At 34.8% G+C, this 23,966-nt stretch overlaps 1 protein-coding gene across 1 annotated transcript in view; it reads right to left on the reverse strand.

The window, feature by feature from the left end:
* Positions 1 to 17,347: 17,347 nt before the first annotated feature.
* The window catches only part of LOC150093085 (ATP-binding cassette sub-family C member 10), a 231,437-nt gene continuing 224,818 nt past the window's right edge, over positions 17,348 to 23,966 (reverse strand). Inside the window, exon 17 of the mRNA XM_090414153.1 lies at positions 17,348 to 23,415. Coding sequence (XP_090270279.1) covers positions 23,185 to 23,415 — 231 coding nt within the window. The 3' untranslated portion in view covers positions 17,348 to 23,184. The remainder of the gene's footprint in view (positions 23,416 to 23,966) is intronic.

The raw sequence follows: 23,966 nt of genomic DNA on the forward strand, positions 1-23,966 counted from the left end.
ATGGCATGTAAAACTGCAAGGGCTGGATGTTGATAGTGCATGGGAGGTGGTTAAGAAGTGTTTGCAGGAGGCAATGGTTGACTGTATACCAAGAGTCCGAATAATAAATCAAGTGGGGTTAAATGGATGAATAACACTATTAAGCTTGAGCTGCAAAAAAAGAAACAACTATGGAGGGAATTTAAGGAGAAAGGTGACCGGCAGGCACATGAACGGTATAAAGCGCAGGCCAGAAGGGTGATGAGTGTGGTAAGAGAAGCAAAAGCAGATTATGAAAGGAAATTGGCCATGCAGGCTAAAGAGAATCCCAAACAGTTTTTTCAATATGGTGCAAGTAAAAGGAAAAATGTTCATGGCAGAATGATTTTAAAAAATGTTCATGGCAGAATGATTTTAAAAAATGCTGAGGGTAGGGAGGTAACCAAATCAGTCGATATAGTGGAATTACTGAGCAAGCGCTTTGCAAGAGTATATCATCTAGGTGGTGACATTGCAGGAATGGAAGAACCAACAGCTTATACTGGAATTGTGATGAATGAAGTAGAGGTAAATAGTCTATTACAGAACCTCAATGTCAATACATCTATGGGATTGGATGGTATACCAGCTCGTGTCGTACGTGAAGTGGCTGAAGAATTGTCAGTGCCCTTGACCATTTTGTTTAATTTGAGCTTCGGGTCTGGGTCAGTCCCAAGGGGGTGGAAAGAGGGGAAAATAGTTCCGCTGCATAAAGGTGGTTCCAAGGCTGCTGTTGAAAATTACCGGCCAATCAGCATAACAGGAATCGTTATCAAGGTCTTGGAGAAAATAGTCAAGAGGAAAATACAAGATTGAAAATGGGATACTGTACCGGGGACAGCATGGTTTTGTGAAGGGTAGGTCATGTCTCAGTAACTTGCTCATGTATTATAACACAGTGATGGCTGAACTGGATAAGGGTAATGGGTTTACAGTGATTCTACTGGAAATACTTGCTAAGGCCTTTGACAGGATACCACATAGAATTCTAATCAGTAAAATACAGCATATGGGGATGGATATAGGGTTGGTGAGATGGATAGGAGGGTGGTTGACAGAGAGATATCAGAGAGTGGTTTATTCAGGAGTAGAGTCCACAAGACGGCCTGTGACTAGTGGTGTGCCACAAGGATCTGTTCTTGGACCACTGCTGTTTAATTTGTTCATTAATGATATAGGAAAGGATCTGAGAGGAACAGTTCATTTGTTTGCGGATGATGCAAAGTTGGGTAGGACAATAGTGAATGCAGATGATGTCAAAATTTTGCAGGATGATTTGGATAGATTGGAGGTCTGGGCTAAGGAGAATGAATGTCAATTTAATGTGGCAAAATGTAAGGTTATACATTTTGGGGTGAAAAGATTAGCAGCAGTTTACTACATTGGTGGAACTGTTACTCCAGGAAATTGATGAGGCACAAGATTTAGGAGTGGTGGTGGATAAGGAGTTGAAGTTTAGGGGCACATTGCAAAAGTGGCCAAATCAGCTCATCAAATCACTTGGTTGCTGTAGAATACGTTGACAAGCAGAGACAAGCAAGTTATTGTTCCTCTGTATCGAGCCTTGATAAGACCCCATCTCGACTACTGTGCCCAGATTTGGTCACCTAGGTTTCTTCTTGATGGGGAGGAGGTTGAGAGGATCCAGAGGTGAGTGACCAAGATGATAGCAGGTCTGTGGAATGAATCTTATGAGAACAAGTTGAGGATTTGTGGGTTGCAAAAATTGGTTGATAGGCAGAGGAGGGGAGATATGATTGAGACATTCAAATTACTGAAGGGTTTCTATAAAATTAATTCAGAAGATATTTTTGAGAACAGGGCTGGTTGTGGGAGGACTAGGGGACATGGAAGATGGGCAAAAGTGTGGTTAGTAAGGGTGTTAGAGCTGGGTTCTTTACTTTAGAGTGGTGAATGAGTGGAATGGGCTGCCAGAGTCTGTGGTGGATGCTGTGACAGTGAATGAGTTTAAGGCGAGGTATGATAGATACTGTATGAATGTCGAATAGTTGTGATGAAGATGATTTGGGGCCTCCCTCGATGAGTCTAAGGACTCCCTGGAGTTGCCCGTAATAATAATAATAACTTGAATTACTTTCTCACTGCCATTCACTTTCTATATCCAGTCGGTTGCACTTTGTTGCTTTTCACATTCACTATCTTACAGTCTGTTGGCTTATCTTTTGCATATGCTACATTTCTGTTACCTTCAAATTACCTCTTTTACATTCATTTACTCCTTCAACTCTATTCTCTAATCACACTCAACTGCATGCCTCTCAGTATTAACATTTATTATTTCATTTTCTCCTTGACAGGTCTCACATGTATGGTTCATGAAGCACTACTTATGACAACACAGTCCATTCCTCTTACTAATTTCACAAATTAGTAAGAAAAATGGAGGTCTTCTCCAAGCAGTGTCCTAAGACTGATTTTTACAGTATCCTTCACTGGGGCAACCTGGTAGCACTGAAGGTAACCTAGTGGTCTTCAATACTTCTAAAACACAAACTTGCTTTCATTTTTTTTTAATCACAAAAAAAAAAGATTTTATTTCATCTCTCCTTATATCTGATACTACCCAGCTAACCAGATCTCTCTTCATGTGTTGATATAAATGTCAGCCAATTTGTGATAGAAAAGACTAAAAATTTATCTCTAGCCTTTTGTATCATAAACACATCACATGCACCACCTGCAACATCCTTAGCTTTGAAAAAAAACTTAGTATCCATTTCACTCAAGACATTCTTTTTGCTTGTCCAGACATTCACTCTGTGTAAATCCCAAATCCATTCAATCTTAGGATAGTGCTTTCACATTTGGGATGAATGCACCAAAAATCTCCCTAAGAATTCTTGATACCATCCAAAAGAAGGAAATTTGGTTGGAACCAACATAGGCTCTGTTCTAGAGAACTGGCATTGATCAGGAATGATGGATGCCAGTCTGCTAAGCCCACAATAATGTTAATGAGCAGCAGCAGCTGCCCAACATCACTTGGTAGCTCAATTGCTAATCCACTAAACTTTGCTTCTCCTAGTACTGCTTTACATTATTTCTAATCTCTGGAACAGCCTTCCTCAATGAGGCATTCCCAAAGGAATACAACCTCCAGCTGTTCAAAAAGAAAATTGTCATATTCCATATGTTAAGCATAAATTTAGCATTTATCAACAATAAATGCTAAATTCTGCATTTCCAATTACATTCCCTGAGGCAATCAAAAAAATTGAAAGTAGAATATATGCAATGCTTACATTATGTGCTATGTAATCACTATACCACAGGAACTTGCTCAGTTATTATTATTATGCTTCCATATGTTATTATCTTATTTGAATCCATGCCAACATAATTAAAATCCCGCATTAAGATCAAATCCTTTCAACTATTTAACCAAATTATCTGAATGTTTCACAGTTGCTGTCCTCTAAATTCTCAGGTCTATAACATCACTCCAAACAAAATGGTCTCAAAGCCATTATATTGCTGACCTATAATTTCACTTAAGTGGGCATAATTTCACAGCTATCATTAACTACAATAATCTCCTTCCTGTTATTTCTATCCTGCTGGAAAAATTTTTCAGCAGGATAGAAATAACTGACCTCTACATATTAATATCAATGAACCAAACTTTACATATACCAATAATTTGGTATATTATGATAAGGAATCTGCTCTTTGAGCAGATTCCTTATCACTATAATTCCACATTCCCCTAGATGTGAATAGCATTGCCCATATCATCTCTGTAGTTTTAGATGGTCTTTATGCTACACCTCTTTCTCCACTCAGAACACATTCAGTTTTGTTTCATACTTTTGCTCATCCATTTATCTCATTCTCATATCTAAATACTACAGGGTGGCCCATAAGTCATGAAGGGGTTTAAAATGTGAATAACTTTTCTGATTATTAGTTTTTCCTTTTTTTTTATCCTAGATATTCTAAGGAACATTGGGAAATTAATCGTGGAAAAGTTCACGACCTATCAACAAACCAAAATCATTGTTGGGCTGTGAACTTCTAAGGTATGTTTTTGGCAAGCAAATAATTTCCAAAGATATGCAATTAATTAGTCATTATGTTCTCCAGATCTGGCAGCTCCTGACTTCTTCCTGTGGGGTTGCCTGAAGGAAAAAGTGTATGCAAACAAGTCCCAGACAATCCAACAACTGAAGGTGAACATTCATGCAGAAATTATGATGCTGCAGCCAGAAACATTAACAGATGTCATGGAACTGCCATAAAAAGGGCCTGTCTTTGTGAAGCTGAAAATGGAAGGCATTTACATTACATGGTTTTTCATGAATGTTTAAACCTGTTTGTGACTTATGGGCTACCCTCTATATATACAAGCACAACCACTCTCTCTGTTGTTTTTGCATCCATGTTCCTTCCATTATTCTTGCTTCTTGTCTTTGTATATTCTCAGTCACTCTCTCTCTATAACACCTAACAACAACTGCTCCAAAAATATGAAGTTATCAGCTTTTTAAGTACTAAAGAACAAATGACAACAGTGATCTTAGGAATCTGAAGAACTTAGATTAACATTAATATAGTGCAACATGAAATTAAAAGCTTAGTCAAAAGTTTATTGGGAGGTGAGATGTCATGTCAATCCCAGTATAATTAATTTACCAAATCAAGACTTTAGCAGAGCAAATGCTGCTACACAAAAATCCAGACATACAAATATCACTGTAATTTTAAATTTCTCTTGGGCATTATAATTATATAATAGCATCCAATGCATAATTCAGTAGCAAACTCAAATATTTGTCTTAGCACTCTTAAAATATAGATATAGATGTATTATTTTTTAGATACAGTAATCCACCATTTATCTGACCTTCAATTAACCAACCTTTGCATGTCATCCAAATTTTGATACAGTGCCACATAAGTGTACTTCAATTATTCAACCCTTCAATTATCAGAATGGCAAATTGCCATTCTGATAATTGAAGGATTGAATGATAAACAGCAGATTATTGTGTAAATCTCAATTATAACAGCATTTTAAAAACGGCAACCCTATTAAGAAAGAATACTCACTGGATCAAGGATGAAACTTTGTATAAGGAATTGGAAAGCTGTTCCTTGCCAAGTTTGATTCTTATATACCATCTTCATGATTCCAGCTGATAAGTGCAGCAGATGCAACATAAGTAGCACTCACAGTTCCAGATCCTGCAGAATGTCTCTGCCACTCAAATTAAAATTAATGGCAAAATTTTTTTAGTGCAGTAATTATATGATTATTGAAAAACAAAAAAATAAGATATACCAATATCTGTAAGAAAACCTTAATAAATAGAACACCTACAACTATCATTACATTAGGACAGAATGGAAACAGTAATCCAGACAAGGAACTTAACAATAAGGCTCCATGGAGTTAAAATAATCATTGTGGGGGGCACCTATCACACATAAAGGTAAGTGAATTGCATCTTAAATTATTCACCATTTTAACACAACTTGTGTTAGAAGACCAGCCTGGTTGGCCAAGTGGTTAGTGCATTTGCTCTCCAGCCAAAAGGCTGTGGTTTGAATTCTGCTGTGGGCACGGATGTTTGTGATTGTCTGTGAAAATACTAGTGGTGGTGATGGGCAGTAGATGGTGTTGGTGCAGATGATGCAGTTTGCTGTAGTTGGTGGATTGAGTGGTGGAGACAGAGCTGTAGAGCAGGTGTCCTCCCTCGATGAGTCTTTGGACTCCTTGGAGGTGTCATGTAATAATAACAACCCTCTCAGGCAATGTATTTAACTCGTCAACCATCATTATGTAAAGAACTTACTTCTCAATCTTCTTCCCATCCTCCTTATACTGCTTCTAGGAATGGATTCTTGCTTTACCTTCCTCAATTCTATGAAAAATTTCTTCTACCTTAAACCAATCACACTCCTTACTAACTTATATGACTCAATCCCATCTCCCACTGTCTACTCCTCCTATTCACAAGGCCCTTCAAATCTCATTCCCTCAATCTGTTTTCATACTCACTATTACAGAGTCCTAACACTGAATTAGTTAATCTTCTCTGGATGCTCTCCAGTATATTCTCATCACTTTGAAATCCAGATGACCAGATATCCACAGTGAAACATAAAAATCATAGATGTTTTTTGGTATAAATCAGAGGAACACAATAAACAAGATATTTATTTAGCTGCTAACATTTTGTTGAATTTCCACCAGTTAGTCACAGTACACAAGAACTAACAATCCCTTATTAGTAGGAACAATTCAAAATTGCATTTGGCATAAGAAAGGAACCTCTATCCTATTTTGATACCCTTTAATTGATCTTTCAATGTCTGTCTCTAATCCAGAGTATTTTAATAATAATGTGTGACACTTTTTGACTACTTGTATTTGGGTAATATATGAATTCTGGATTACTTAAACTTCAGTAAACCAGTCTGGTTGGCCGAGTGGTTAGTGTATCCACTCTCCAGCCAAGAGGCTGCGGGTTTGAATCCCACCACGGGCAAGGAAGTTTGTGATGTCTTACTTTGTGTGGAAAGTAAGTATCTGAGACCCTACCACTTCTTCTAGCAGAAAGCATAATTCCCAAAACCCAGTAAGGCACAGAAGTGACTGTACAGTATTTAAGATGTCAAATGTGAAATAATCGATAAAAAAAAAGTTTACAGGCATTAATCTAGAATCAATCTTAAGTTCGAAACCGGTCTGGATAGTGGCCCTTCTCATAATATATAGCATTATGAGAAGGGCCAAAGCACACACATCTGAAAGAGTGTGTACTTTTCATAATGGGATATATTTGAGGCAATTGATGTGAACTCATTAGCCTCCATATACAAGTGCCTCAGTTGTAAAGATACTTCACGAACAAACATTGTTTGTTTACATTCGGATAAAGGATTAAACCAAGAATATAATTTCTTAGCTTCTTTAATGATAGCATAACCAAGTGAAAAAACTTTCAACATCTATCTCTAATCCAGAGTATTTTAATAATAAGTTGTGACACCTTTTGAATATAATGAATTCTGAATTAATTAAACTTTGGTATCTCTTCTGGGTCTGACTTCCACCAATGAGACCCCAATAAAGATAGAAACCACATTACATTTGACTACCATTTGTCAGCCAATGAATGGCAGTTTTTACATATTATCTTTCATAGTACTGTACAGTCATGTTTGGTGTGTGGTGGGTCGTCCACTCTGATAGCACTTGCAGTTGATTCCCTGTGCTTTTATCTCAGTATCGTATCACTGATTGTTGACCTGAGATGGCCCAATTTGTCAACAATTTGCTGAACAGATAAGCAAATTGGATACAACAGATAGAATGCAACATGGCATCCTATCGCAATGCCTCTTTCAAACACCATCAACCCCCTTCTCACAGCTATTTCACCCAAACACAGTTGTACAGACTTAGAAGCATTATATTTCTCCAATTTATACTAGGTACAAACACTTGACTCATTACATGGCATGAAGCACCTTGCCTATAGGGGTGTCTATGCAGTATATAAATAGGAAGGTCTGAAGTCTTGACTTGATATGAAAACATATGAAAAATTCATATGTTTATAGCATTCTTTGAGGTGGATGTCAACAGATCTTCCTGCCTGTCCACAGTAAGCCAAATATAGACACAGCGTAATTCAAACACTCCTGGATGTGACAGAGGATGGAGTTTAGCTTCAGGTATTGAATGGATGAGAGATGCTAGTTTGAGCATGGTGTGAAGATTATATTTATTAAAAAGGCAGGTTATTTTTTGGAAGCACCTCAGATATAGAGGATAAGAACAGTTTTGCTGCAGCTAATGTCCCTCCTTTCCCAATACTAGGAAAGGAGGGACATTAGTATTTCACCTATTTTATACAGATTATACTCATCAGCTAAAATCTGTGGCAAAGTAGTTGAGTTCAGAGGAAAGGTGTGTGTTAATGGAACAGTTAGCCTTTGCTTCACATGTCAGAACTTTTAAGGATAACATGTTGTCGGAATGGATAATGGTGTGATTACTCATGCAAATATTTTCCAGTGTACGTTGGCTTTCTATAAATAGAAAAAGATAATAAACCACTTGAAAGGCGTATGAGTAATGTGTTTAAGAAGATTAGTTATTTGATTTTTTTCTATCGTAAAACATATTTTAGGTCATTGGTACCAAATGTACCTGGAACATGGAGCCAAATGAAAACACATCATCATAATTCAGCAAGACTATAGGTTTAATTACAGCTGAGTCTGAGTGCTTTGTTCTCTAAATGTTCTATAAAGGAAATGGCAAAAGGAGAGAGAGGGATGGGGATCCAGTGTGGTCTCATCCAGTTATTCATGCAGTTTTCCTTTAAACTGCATGAGATGATTTGATTAAGTACTATTTTCCTACATACATTTTTAAATCTGAGTAATTTAAAGATGTATGTAGGAAAATAGTACTTAAATCAAGGGTCTCTATTAGTGCTCCATTAATGCAGAAATGAAAATCAAACCTAAAGATGCCTGAATTTTTAAGAATCCAGTTTTTGAACAGAATTTGAACAATTTGAATTTGAAACAGAATTTTTTTACACATAGGAGGAATGAAGGAATAAGTGTTATTGTCAAGTGCTTGGCATGTTTAGCTGAGCCAAGAAAAAGAAAAAGCAGCTGTCTTCCATTTCTAAATCAGTCCATTACCTTTTCTGTTTATAGAAAAACTACACACACTGGAAGATACTAATATAAGCAGTGAATCATCCATCTCAAATAGTATGGCATCCTCAAAACACTTACAGAGCCAGGACTATTTGTCCTAATAACATAGCTATTTGTCTTGAAAATTTTCTACTATGATTCTATCAATGCTTGTTTTGTTTAACAATCTTTCAAAGTAATTACTCCAGACATTAGGGAATCCTTAATGTCTTTTCATGTCACCTTTATTATCTTTGATTCCTTTTATAGTACTCTTTCCTTAATTTCTAAGCTTTTTCAATAGCCTCCAGAACATTTTGCCACTTTCCTGATATTCATTTTCTATATTCTTACCAGTCTTCTTTTGACTTTTATTTAGCTCCATTTGCACTTCATATCTTAGTTCTCTTACATTTTTCTCTATATTCTTTTAGCGCATCTGCTGATTTATTTGCCAGGAACTTTTGGTATGCTTTCTTTTTTTCCAGAATTGTTTCTTTAACTTCTTGTGCCCACCATGCATTTCTTATTTTTCTCTCCTTACAGACTACTTCACCACATTCCCTGCCTGAATCAATTGATGTCTTCTTCAGAGTTTTCCAGTGAGACTCCAAGGTTTGGTTCTTGTTTTCAAACTGCTTTAAATTTTCTTCAACAACGTTTGTATAGTCGAGTCTATAGTTTACCTGTAAAAAGTTGCTCAACTTTAATTCTTTTTAAAACTTTCTTATATACTATTCTTTCCAATGTAATATCCATTTTTACCCTGCTTAGCACTAAGTAATGGTTACTTCCAATTTCAAATCCTCTGTACATTTTTGTATCTAGAACCACATGAAGATATCACTATTGACAATGATGTAATCAATGAGGCTTTTCTTATTTCAAATCACATATACAACAAGCAAACTTCATCCATTCTCCAGTGGACATGCTTCATCCACTTTCACATTCTAGAGTGTATAAAGTTTCAGTGCCTGCAACTTACCTAGACTGGAACAGACTAGCAGATTTATTAATATCTCTTTGATGAACATAAAAACTACATTCTCCATCATCAGTATGGTATGTGAAGTCCTTCATTTTCAAAACCCTGCAGTGCTAGTGGTCAGGTAATTCATGCTTGAGGGTTTAAAAATGAAGGAAAGCTATGAATAGGATTGGATGTTTGAGAAAAAAGATCATTGATGTATGGTAGGAAGAGTATAATTAAAAGTGCAGAGCCCTTGGGCACACCAACATTAATTGAAAATCCGACGAACCAATTCTTGAAATAGCGATCTTCTTGACATTCTCATGTGGGCTGACAATAATCAGGTGAATTTCAATGCCACCAAAATACAATCCTGTCTATTTCCAGGAAAAAAAAGACCATGTCTCACTCTGTAATTTGCTTTGAAGATGGTTAGAATTCTAGCAAAATACTAGGCACTTAATGAACTCTTTATTTTGTTCTCTGGTACTGTTGCCTTTTGCACACAAACAGTCTTTTTAGATGAAAATCTGAATCCATTTGCAAGTTCCCATGAAGATAGATCATCAATAATTTGCTACTGTTATCTATTTCCTTTATGCTAGATGACTGTAAAGGTTGTGAAAAGATGGTAAAGAAAGCAACACAAAAAAACTTTTCTTATATTTGAATGGATCTGGCAACAGGAGCCCAGAGGTGGGACTGTACTTACACTTTTTGTGGCCACTTTATTCATTTTGTAAGCCCCCCCCCCCTTATAAAATGAATAAAGACAAATAAAAACAATCAATGCATACAAAAAACTTTTATTACATTTATTAAAAAAACTTATGCTAAGTAAAGCTGCCTGGTTGGCCGAGTGGTTAGCATATCCACTCTCCAGCCAAAAGGTTGGAGAGTGGATATGGTTCAAATTGCAGGCTCAAATCCTGCCATGGGCAAGGATGTTTGTGATTGCCCTTGAAAACACTAGTGATAGTGGTGGGCAGTAGATGGCAATGTAGCTGTGGTTCATTACAGTAAGTGGATTGAGTGGTGGAGAAAGAGAGTTGTAGAGTAGGTGCCCTCCCTCGATGAGCCTTTGGACTCCCTGGAGATGTCGCATAATAATAAAGACACTACAAATGTTTTTTCCTAGACTTCTCTTTTGCGAATGTATCAATAATATCATCATAATTCATATTCACAACATCTTTTTCAATAAATAATAGTGATAAATTTGACATTTTATCCTGATGCAAGGAGTTTCGTAAATAATTTTTCGCCCTTTTAAGCTTAATCACATACACAATACTTTCTTAGCCAATGGTTACATTTCTGCTGGATCACAAAACAAACAAATGAATACTGACGTCTACCATCCAAATGCTCCCTCCCTCTCAAAAATAAGCTATAGTAAAATGATCACCATCCCACATATTTCTAGCACATCTAAAAAGTTAGAAAAAGTCCTGAAGAAATACAATCTAGTTTTTATTTATTTATTTTTATGTTGCTCCCAGCCACAAAAGGTTATTGCAAACTTATAGTACATTTTGTACCATGGGTGAGATAGGGATATTTTTTTTTCTATTTTTATAAATACAGTGTGTGTGTGTGTGTGTGTGTGTGTATATATATATATATATATATTTTTTTTTTTTTTTTTTTTTCATTTATTTTTTACATAGTCTGGAAACCTTATTCTAGAGACCAAACATGAACTTTACAAGCCACTTCAGGCCTCCAAATAAGCAGTTCCTACCTCTAGCCAATACAAACAAGTGGCAATCTACTCTCCTAAGACCAGTTATGTTCCTCAGATTTACCGGGTATCTGTCTAGTGTCCTGCAGCTATAAGATTTCCTATTCTGGCCAAAGAGTCAATAATACAGCCAGTATCAGAATCTTTGAACACAAACATTACACTCAGTACCACCACAATAGCTGTTCAGGACTAAGAAACCATGCTTTAGTATCTACCTGTAGAAATTCTAATTTATGAACGTAAGATATATTAAATTTGTTAATGCATTTCTGAAATAAATTAATACAAAGATAATAAAAATGTGTAATTCAAAAATAATTTTTCTAAAGTTTATTGTAAAAATAAACTGTAAAATATGTAAAAATCAATTCTAGTTGGTGACTAGGAGAACTTTTTGTATGCTTTTTTCAACTGTTTCCCAAGTTAGTCAATCTCGGGCATATGGGCAAGCAGGATTTTTTTTTGCTCATAAATTTAGGTTTTTATCCTGTAAACTCAACAATCACTGGAGAATTCACACTACTTCAGACAATAATATATAGTCTTAGACAGTGGTGAGCTATGGAAATTTTAACAAAGGGCTCGCATCGTCGAGCAAAAAAAAAAAAAAAGCCCTTATAATACTTATATTGCGACTTTGTAGAGCTTCTGACAGATATGATAATTCCTGTAGGATATCAATCATTAATACTAGATCTTTTAAAAATTCCAAATTGAGAAGTCTGTTTAAAAAGCCCGTATATTTATTGTTCGATGCAAAATGCTTGCATAAAGCTGGGTAATTTCTCGACAAAGCAAGAGCCTTTCGTAAACTGTAAGCTGCCCATCGTGGTCCAAACATACAGCTGATCTTTAAAATTCGATACACACCAAGGTCTTTTGATGAGCGCAATGACAAATCACAATGTGGGAAATTTTTGTAGAGGTTTGATTGCAACACCTGATTTATTTCCTAACATTACACTAGCTCCATCAGAATAAAATGCAATGAAATGATTTTTTATATAGTCATCAGAAAATACATATGAATTTAAAGTGGCAATTATAGTAGCATGTATACATTCCACGGTGGTATTTTCTAGTTCTACAAGTTTATTAAAGAAGGGGCTCGCAAATTTGAGAAAAATTTAACAAAGGGCTCGCGCGAGTCCCCGCAAGCCCCTTATAGCTCACCACTGGTCTTAGGGTAAGGAACCATGGAATGGTGACAGCTGTCATCCATACTCTCTTCCCTGAATGCCAATGAAAATCACTGACAGTCTTAAGCCAGTTATTCAGTGATTGGCTAACCGTGGAGACCAGCTGCCCATTAAACTTCAAAAGTTAGGCTAAATGGCATTATATACTTCCTTTGGAGAATAAAAGGGATTGGCAGAAACTCAATTAAGATTACATAATGTGACCTCTAAAACATCTCTCAAATTTGGAAGTGAAACTTGGATTTTAAAACAAAAAAACAGACAAAGATTGGAACCAGCACAGATTAAGTTTCTAAGAACTTCTCAGATTAGATAAAAAGAAAAACACAGAAATAAGAGAACAATAACATACAAAAAACATCATACAAAAAATTGAAGAATACCATCAAAATTGGCTACACCAATAGAAAGAATGAATAACAATAGAATTCCTAAACTAGCACTAGAATATAAACCTACAGGAAGAAGAGACCACAAATGTCCAAGATTAAGATGGAAAGCTCAACCTCATCTGCAGACCAGGAACAGGACATAGAAAAGCCTATACCTAAATTGTTCAGATGATGGCAACTGCAATGTATTTTTTTTTATTTTTTATTTTATTTCTTCGTACATTTGTACATATTGGAGAAAATTAGTGTTGGGTTTTTCTATTCTGATTCTGAATCCAGATTGTTAAACAGCATTTCTTTGACATGAGATTTCATTTTTTTAGAAACTATAGACTGAGCAGAAGTGCATTATGATTATAATCACAATTTTTTTTCTTCTTTTAAATTGCTGCAACAACTTGGACTGAAGTTACAAAGATGACCTGTTGAGGCAAGCGATTCGCCATTTTTTTTAGAAATCGTAATTATGTACATCTTAGTTTCTTTCAAAATCAATACTTTTTTGTCACTTTTAACACTTTGATAATTACTACATTTCCATTCATTTTCCATACTGATACAATGGAATCTAAATATTAAAGCAGAGAATGGCATTTGCAAATGTGTGCAACGTTAATGTTTGGAATATGTTCAGCAACCAAAGAATACTCAGTAGATAGTAGCTTATGTTCAATGGCTTAAATTAAAAACTCCAGCTTCTCATTCAGCTTACACAACAGCCCAAAATGTGTAAAAAAAAAAGTTATCAAAGATTCCAAAGTGCTCTTCATAAGCATGAAATGCATAAACTTGCCAAATGTCAGTCAAGCCTTTTGGTCCCTTGCTAAAGCTGCTGGGCATAATTTCTGCCCTTCTCTGTTCTCACCTCTCTTGCATCCTAAGGAAAGGCCAAGGAAGAGGTCGACCTTTTGGTATCAGTTTTTTCCTAGGACTCTTTCCTGGAGGACCAAAGAAAATCATCTCCTGTGCTACCACAAACTGCCCACTGCACTTTCGCCAAAAGACTTCAAGAAAACCCTGATTAATCTTGGTACTAATAAAGCTCCTGGTCCAGATGTTATTCCTCCAGTTGTGTTCCAGAATTGACACCCATCCTGTATCACCTATATAAACTATCATATTCTGTTGTCGTCTACCCAACACCATTAAAGCAAGCCTATATTCAGTCTCTACCCAAAAAGGGAGACAAAAGTCAACCAACTAACTATCAAACTATTGTTTTCATCTCAGTACTTTCAAAAGTGATGGAGGTTATCAATAACCAGCTTCTTCATTACCTGGAGACTCAACAGTTAACTAGCAATCACTAATATGGAATCTGCAATTCTCGTTCTACAGGCAACCTCTTAGCTAATCTCACCTTTGGACACAGGTGAGATTAGCTAAGAGATTAGCTCATGTTATCACTCTCAATATTTCAAAGGCATTTGATCATATCTGGCACTGAGGCCTGCTGAACAACCGCTGTCATCTTATGGCCTCCCTCCTGTGCTGTGATTGGATAGCCAACCTCTTCACCGTTTATTCATTGAGTGTCATGGTGGATGACTTCCTCTCAACAGATTTCATCATTGCTGGAATGCCTCAAGGTTTTGGGCTCTCACCCATGTTTGTCCTCTTTTACATCAATAACCCAATTTCTCTGACTTCAAATCCTACTCATAGCTTCGCTAATGACAGTACTCTTCATTCCTCATTTGAGAAACTCTGTAGTACTCTAATGCTATGTGTCTGAAGTCATAACCAGTGACTTAAACATTGACTTCCCCAACATCCTTGAATGGGGTGAAGACAACATAGCAAATTTCCATGCCAAAAAAAAAACAAAAAAAAACTCAAGCCTACCTTATTATCCACAAGAAAATGCCTACCTCATCTTTCTCGCTCTTTTGATGATGTTCCAGTATCCTTTCTGGGTCAGCTTTCTCTTCATGGGTTGATTGTCACATCCAGATTAACCTGGCACAAATATATTATGATCACTAGGGACGATCACTTCCCTAACATTCTAAATATCATAAATGCTATGCTGCATTATTCTTATCTAATGTTGCCACATTGCATTTCCATGTTGCAAATACTACATCCAAACAGGTATTAAAGAAACTATTAAAGGACAAAGAAAAGATGTATTTCAAAGACTCATGCTTAGATAATATGTCACCGATTGACATTTAATAGATACCAGCCTTAAAAGCTGAACTGTATAATAAATGTACTTAGCACAGTCACCCAAACATATTAAACATTTTACTGTATGCCACCAAAACTATTAATATTGCTGTTATGAGAGCAAAGCATTTATATAACTGATTTCATTTATGCTTATAATAAAATCTTTTCCTGATGATGATAATAAAGATTAAATAGAAATATATCAGAAAATGATTGTTATATCATGCACTGAATATCTTGTTAAAAAGCTGCTCTTTCCTTCTGTGCTACTCATAATACAAACATTTTTGAAACATTTCAAAGAAACAAGGAATTAGATTTTATTTCAATCATATATCTCATAATTCAAAAGTATGTTTGCGAGGAGGAACACCTTAATAAACTTTTATTTACTTGAACTGTTCTTTACTGCATCTTTTCTCTCCTCCAACAATTACTTCATAGATTGTTTAGTTCGACTCAAAGGACACAATATATATATATATATATGTATATATATATATATGTGTGTGTGTGTGTGTGTGTACACATCATTGGTTCCTAGCCGGGGGTACGTGCTAGGCTGTTCAGGGGTACAGAAAGAGTAATCAGTAATGGCAGAAAAACAAGTAAAGTAAATAAAATGCAAAACGTTAGTTATGGAACAATAAATGTTAAGTTTGAATCACTGCTATTTTAAAACAAAGGGATACAATTTATAGAAATGAATTTAAAAGGGGTACACAAGTGGAAAAAGGTTGGGATATATATATATATATATATAATGCTTGGAAAAAAAAAAACAATGGATATTTTGTTCTTTTGAAAGAAATTAGACAAACTTGCTTTAATTATTCTATATAATTTTTGAAAGTGTCTTCCAATGCCTCCCTGATTCAGCTCACTTCACTCACACCTTTGTGGCCTGCAGTGCACATTTTTCTGTAACTTTTCAAGAGAGTAAGGGAGACTTCACTGCGTAGGAACACTAGCTCAGTACTCAGTCTTCAATACCCAAACATTTATCAGACTGAAAGATCTGGTACTGGGACTTGTAGTTCCACAGGATCCCTTTTGTCTTCCACCAGAGGTTTAGGTGTGTGCATGCCTCATCCCATGTCACTCCAGACGATGTTCTTTCATTGTTAACAAGGACTGCGCACTCTTCGTGGATATCCATGGCAGTGAACTCCGAGCTACTGAAACTCTGATGCAATTGTTTCTTGAAGCTTGATTTTTAAAACCCACATTATCTAGCATTTGGCCTGGGTATATTCGATGATGTAAAACTAGCCTTTTACCATTGGCATATTCAAAGGCTTAGTCTGTGTGCCTCTATTTCAGAAATGACGATTATTCGGAGAATCAACCTCTACACATACCAGCTACTGAAATAGAGGCACACAGACTAGGCCTTTGAACCATTATGAACATTTACATAAACGTCACTCATGCAGCATACATGCAAAATACTTGGTAACCTGAGTCACTGTGTGTTCTAGACAACTGTTTAAGAATGATGCCATCAATAATTGTCAATCGTGTTGATCACAACAGATGAAACAAAGGATCACTCGGAGTTTGATAATGGGCTCATTGGATGCTTGTCTAACTGGAACAACGATTTTGAAAAGAGCAGAACTGACTGGTTTCCTAAAAGGTGATATATCTTGTGTTATTAATCAGTAGAAACAAAACCCACGCTGCTTGTCTAAAAGGTGCAATTGTGCTCCTAAGAAAGTCAGTCTGTCAGGAATGAGATACTGTCATCTGAGAAGGCTTGTTTGAACAAACAGAAATTCCTGTGTGCAGCAATTGACTGGAGCATCTAATGAAGACTGTTTCCAATCCATATCTCACCAAACAATGTGCAGGGAATTCAGTACTGGGCAGTCATTTATAAATCCCTGAGATTGTGATGCACTTTACTGTGTACACTTTGTCACCTCTTATAGTGGCATTGTTCCTATAGGAATATGTGTAGTATTTTGCTATAATGAGAATCAACTGTTCTCATATAAACAACTAGATAGCATCTTAAGGTCTAATATGTTCATTATAAATGTTAAATGTAATCTGTGTGAATGAGTATCAGGAAATAGCACATTAAACATAACAAGAAACGATTTATTTTTAAAATATAAATTATTTTTCTTTTAATAAAAAATTATGCTTCATACTCTACAAGTATATTTTATTCATGTGTACAACTTAATTATATTTCAAATAATTTTGAAAATATTAAACGTCTTAACATTAAGATTAGTCTTAACATTATAAAACAAATGTTCTTACCTCAATTTTTGAGACCATTTTATTTGCAATAGAAAAAAAAATTCCTTCTTCATTTTAATAAGAAAACAATTTTTTTGAAGTTTATCACATATTTTTAACTTATGTTACATATTCCTGTTCTTTCCAAAAAAATATATATCCACTGTTTACTCTCATTACAACAATTAATTATATAATTTTTTAAATATATATTTTGCTATTTTCTAAAGAAAATTCAGTATAACAAACTATTTCCATGGACTTTACAAGTTTGTTATAGTGCGAGTTCACTGTGTACAAAAATCAGCCTACCAACTACACGAAGTTGGCAAATTACTGATTTCTTTTCCCTCGAAGTAAGACTTTGGTAACATAAAAATTTTTATCATCGTAAGCAATTTTTATTTTACATATGTAAAACAAATTAAATACATAAACGATGTAAAAGAAGTTAACAGTATTTTACATATATTGCTTTGAAAGAAGTCAATGAACACCCCCTCCATATGGGGAAGGTGCATCATGCCAAGTAATGAGTCATGTGTTTGTAGCCAATATAAATTGGAGGAATATGATGCTTCCCAGTCAGTGGAACTGTAATTTGGTGAAATGGTTGCAAGAAGGGAACCGATGGCATTGTAATAGGATGCAGGCCTATCTGTTTGACAAAATGAGTCATCTCGGGTCAACAATCAATGATATCATACTGGGATGGAAGCACAGGGAGTCAGCTGCAAGTGCTCCCTACAGTGGACAACCCACCACACTCATCAAACATAACTGTAAGGTGCTATGAAGGATAATATGCAAAAATCACCATTTGTTGGACGACAGAGTTTGGAGCACTGACTGGAACACAAATCTGCACAAAAACATTTAGACACTCACAACGTGTTTTGATAAGAACCAACAAGACATTGTTGGTTACCACTGAACCAACATGCAGTGTTGCTTTCAGTGGTGCAAAGAGCATGTACAGTGAAACATGGAACCTTGGAAAGCTGTGTTATGGAGTGATAAATCACATTATACTCTCTACCGAGTGTGGATATGGTGGATGCCAGTGAATGTCTCTTACCAGAGTACATAACCCCAACTATGAAATTCAAAGGTTGTAGCATGATGGTATGGTCTTGTTTTTCCTGGTTTGGCCTCAGACCTCTGTTTGTAGTGGCATGAACACTGAACTTTGAGAGGTATCTGGACAATGCAATGCTTCCTACTTTTTGGCATTTCAACAGAACTGACCATTGTCTCTTTCAGCAAGACAAAGCACCATGTCATAAGGCTGGTGCTCTGTGTGGTTTGTGGACATAAATGTTACCACACTTGACTGGCATCCACAAAGCCCTGATCTCAATCCTACTGAAATTCGTGTTCGGTGAGGTCAAGGGATGCCTGCCCCACAATAGTCCAAGACCTTTTTACACGTGTACAGGAAGAACGTTCCAAAATTCCCATTGATAAATATCATATACTTGTAGAAAGTATGCCCTGTAGGATTGCTGCATTCATTAGCGAAAGGAAGTCCTACATCTTATTAAGGTGGGCATCGTAGCTGTTTCCTCATACTATGGTGTCCATTGACTTATTTCCAAGCAGTGTATTAAAATATACGAGTACATAATTATATAAAATATAACACTTTAAAAATTGATCAATGATGATAACAGAATACTTTGTAAAGAAAATTTTATTCATAAAATAAATTCTCATGCAGTTTATAGGAATTTTTACATAAGTACCCAATTATCATTAATGAATGATATGACAACCTATAGTTTAATTAAGAAACAAAACACTTTAACAAATATTATACATAATGTACATACAGAGATGAATATTATTGCAAAATAATATTGTACACTTAAGGCACAAGGAAAGAACTTGGGAGAAGCAATTGTAAGGAATGTGCATTCTTAAATCTTGCTCCCTCCCTCATTCACTGATTAGCAGAGAAAAGGAAGAGAGTCAGATCTATACATTAAGTGCCTTTAAATTTCCAATTTCATTAGTTTAACGACCATCTTTTTATTGATTAATGACAAAAATAGACAACAATTTTGTACACATTATCTAAGGAAGTGTAAGTGATTTGAATTCACTATCATGTTGCATAAACAGAAATAAATAAGCAATCTGTGTTTCTTAAAGAATTTGATTTCTTCTAATACATGTTAGCCCCCATAGAGATCAACTTGGAATGAAAAGAGCTAGAAAGATTATTCTGGGCATTGAACAACAGAATCACTTCTACAACAGATAGTCCAGACTTGTCCAGATCAGAAAATTATATGATCTGGACAAGTATCTCATTGCATAAAAAAATGTAATCATTTTTTATTATTTTTATTAATGTATTAAAACATCAAGTAATAACTGAGGGTATACAAATTTTGAATGCATTTTTTTATTGGTATTAGCATTAGATTAATAAATTGCTAGTATGTCACAATCAGTTTATTAATCGTCATTCCTTTCTAATGGGAGGGGGTATATTTCTTTGAACATGCAACTGGCTATTATAAATCACATATTTATATAATTTGATTAGGACATGTTTCATTATTATTTATTTAATATCACTTTTTTTCTTAATAAATTTATTTTGAATCTTCCAATTTATGAAATGCCTTTTGAACCTTTCAAATAACTAAAACCAGAGGTACATTACAAAAAAAACTTAATAGGCTGAACATTAAAGTAATAAACTGACAGGCTTTTATATAAATATAAACTTACTGGATAAGTTTTTTGCTGATAAGTTTTAAGTCATATGTTAATTTAAATTTTTGAGAGTAATTATAATTTATCTTATAAAGGGATTTTGTAATTTATTATAGGCAATTTCAAATCATGATGATTAATATTTATGAACCAAAGTCAGTGTCTCTATTTCTTCATTCTACATATTTAACCTACTAATTAAAAAATAAATAAGAGCATGAAAAAATTGGTGTGGATGACCTTGAAACAATCAAGGCAGATTATTAATCTTAGTACTGGGTATCTCCATGGAGACTGAACCCTCATCATGAGAGGCCCAGATTAACCATTATTAACACAATATTTATCAAACTTCTCCTTCAGCTAATTCTGACAAAAGACTCATGACTGATACTGCCCATTCCACTTTCCAAGCAAAAAAAGTCCTCATATCCTTACAACCATACTTTTACACAAGAGGTGAAACCTTGTTCCCTCCCATCTTGTCATATACTGAAAAATTTCTTCTGCACCTGTCCCATAAAGTTCTTTTAGTAATGTCAATCATTCCATCATATCTCCTCATATAAATCAATCTGATATTGAATCACTCATAATCAAATCATATATCAAATCACTCCAAAAAACTGCAACTCTATTAATCAAGGAATTCAAGGTCCTCTGTAGATCTGTGTAGAAATAATCCTACTGACTGTTTCAATGAAAATTTAGGACCCGTTGTTACTGAATCTGTTACTCAGAGAACAATAAGGAATACTAATATCATTCATTATCATTGGCATAAGGTCTCAATGGAGCCACTGTAAGAGGGGTCCTCACTATCACACAAAGTTCATTAAACCATGCCTTAAACTTATTCATTATTTCTACATTCACCACACTTTCAGGCATTGCATTCCACCCACCAACCAACCACTTTCCATGCAAAGAACCTGCTCACATCCTCCTTATACAGTTTTTAGGGATGGCCACATGTTTAATCTATGTTTTCTCTTATTCAATGAAAAATCTCCTCCACATTAACCTGTTAAAAATCCCTTACCAGCTTATTACACTTAACTGTATCTCCCCATCCTTCTCCTATTTGTAAGACTCTGCATTCTTCATCTGTCCTCATACCCCACACTCCACAGACAGGAAACCACCTTAGTCAAATCTTTTCTGGATCATTTCTGATAAATCCTCAGTCACATGAAACCTAGGTGACCAGACCTGTACACAATAATCCATATGAATCCTGATTAAGGCTTTATGATCTGGTTTCATTTTTGAACAATGAAACCATAACCTTCTAACTTCTGCATGTGAATATCCTCCTCACCATTATCATAATATAATGTAATGCATTCACAACTTGAGCAATGTGATCCCTAAACTTTAGGTTCCTGTCAACCACCATTTGGATTACTAAGCACAGATCTGATTGCCTGGATTCCTTGGGAAAATGAGGTGGTGGTGGTGGAGAGGATACAGAGTAATCAAGATGGATCCATGAAATGATACTTATGAGGAGAAATTGAAGGTATGAGGATAGATATGTAATTGAACATTAGTTTTCAATATTCTTTGTTGTGATGAGTTGTTATTTAAGCTTGTGTTATTTCAATTTTTTTCAAAAAGGAAATACTGAGTAATTAAATTAAGTAAATTTATTATTTATTCATTATTAAACAGTCCCCCCCTCCCATGTTCTCAGGACTGTAATAACTGACACATTTTAAACCAAATGGTAAATAGACTGGCATCATCACACATATGAAAGGTTGCAAAACCTAGAGCACATCAATGCTGTGCAAGAACAAGTGGTAAAGAAGAAAGAAGATGTTATGTTTTTGGACAACTAAAGGTTGAAGTCCGTAAGATGAGCTTAGTGGGGAAGAACTGTTTCAAAGCATGGAGGTAGATGGAATGAAAGCGAAGAATGAGAAGCTGACTCAGTATGTTTGCAGACAGACTGCAAATGGATATGGCTTAGCAGTCGGTCATTGTTTACAAGCTTAAGGGAGAGTGGAGGAATAATGGTAGCCAGCTCAATGGAATAGTATCCATAAAAATATCTGTAACTATAAATAGGTATAAGCTGAAAATAGAATGGCTATAAGAACTATTTTAGTATTTGTATTTCTGTGCACACACAGAAATACAAATGTTAAGATGCAGTTGTTAGATACACCAAAATGGCTTTGCACAACCTTTATTTAATCATATGTTAAATTATGTTTCGCTTTATTGTACATTGTAAGAAATGATTTTCCAGTTAAATTTATTACAGCTAGAGAAAGTAACTTTGAATCATGTTCGAACTGGTATACCAGCTTATGATCTAAACTAGAAAAGTCATTTTTGAACTGTGAACTGCTAAAATAAAAAAGCCAATTCTTCTTTATTATGAATCCTATTTATGAGAAAATCTATAGTATATTAGCACACTTAAGGGCTAAGAATCATATAATCTGGAAATCCTATTCTAGAGAGCAATGCAACCTTTTTCAGGCCATCTCAGTTCTTCAGTAACAGGCAGCAGTCTCACACTGGGCACAAATCACATACTACCTAAATATTTCTGAATATATTATTCTCTGGAAGAAACTTGTCAAAGTGTATTTCAAACTGCTTCCTCTTTCAGTTATTTTAATTAAATTGAACATTTTTTTTTTTTAAAGAGCGAAAGAGAGGTGGAGACAGAATAAATTTTTTTTCCTTCAGAATATTTTTTAGTAATTTTTTCTTTTTTACTAATTGAATAAATGTCAACAACCGACATGTATAAATATTAACATTTAAGCTTAATTAACTATATAATTCCTCATAAATATAATTTAGGAAGAAGTTAAGAGTTTCTTCATATTTTTGTGACAGATAATTATTTTAATGCCTAGTCACATTCATGATTTCTAATGATCATTTACAACATTATACAAAACAAATAAAAATAAACAACATAGGAACATGTTTCAAAAATATTCAAATTAAGGCCAAAATACTTTCAAATATACAAAACTAAATACTTTATATTCAATCACAGAGATCAAAAGATGACACAGAGCTATACAGCATGGCAGGAGTATTAAGCTCAAGTATTTCTCCATCCTTCATTACCAAAATGCGATCACTTTCAAGAACAGTCTCTAAACGGTGGGCAATTATTAATATTGTTGTAGTTCTGAATGCTTCACGTATAGTCTGCTGAATAAGATAATCAGTAGTCTTATCAATACTTGCAGTAGCTTCATCTAAACAAAGTACCTGGAAGTGAAATTAACAACAAAATATACTTCTCACAGGTATGGTTCTTATAATTTTACATGACTTATTTTTAAATGAAAATTTTAAGACTACCACAAACCTAATATATTTATACTCATGTAGTTACATCTTTACTGTATTTTTATCTGGATCAAATATAGTATCATTTTATTTTGTATTCCTGCTACAAAAACAATGAAAATTTAAGAGCTGCTACAGAACTGCATGCATTATAAACAATCTGAAGAAATCATTCACTCTGCTAGTTAGATAAGGAGTATTTATAAACAATAATAATTTATAATATTTATTATATTATTTATAAAATTTATAACAATAAAACAATTGATTCAATTTTTTGACAGTCAATTTCACATTTTTATATTTACATTTTCATCTAGAAAACAAATATATTATAAATACTGTACATTGATCTGATTACTTAATTTTGGACCACTATACTGAATCTACTATTTTGAAATTTTGGGTTTTGAGATTTTTTTTTTTTGTGAGTTTCTCTACATTCTCTACTTGTATGTCAAATTTCAATT

This window comes from Typopeltis vanoorti, chromosome 24, assembly GCF_054136105.1.
Source record: "Typopeltis vanoorti isolate ZY-2024b chromosome 24, IOZ_Tvanoo_1.0, whole genome shotgun sequence".
In the NCBI taxonomy this organism is placed as follows: Eukaryota; Metazoa; Arthropoda; class Arachnida; order Uropygi; family Thelyphonidae; genus Typopeltis; species Typopeltis vanoorti.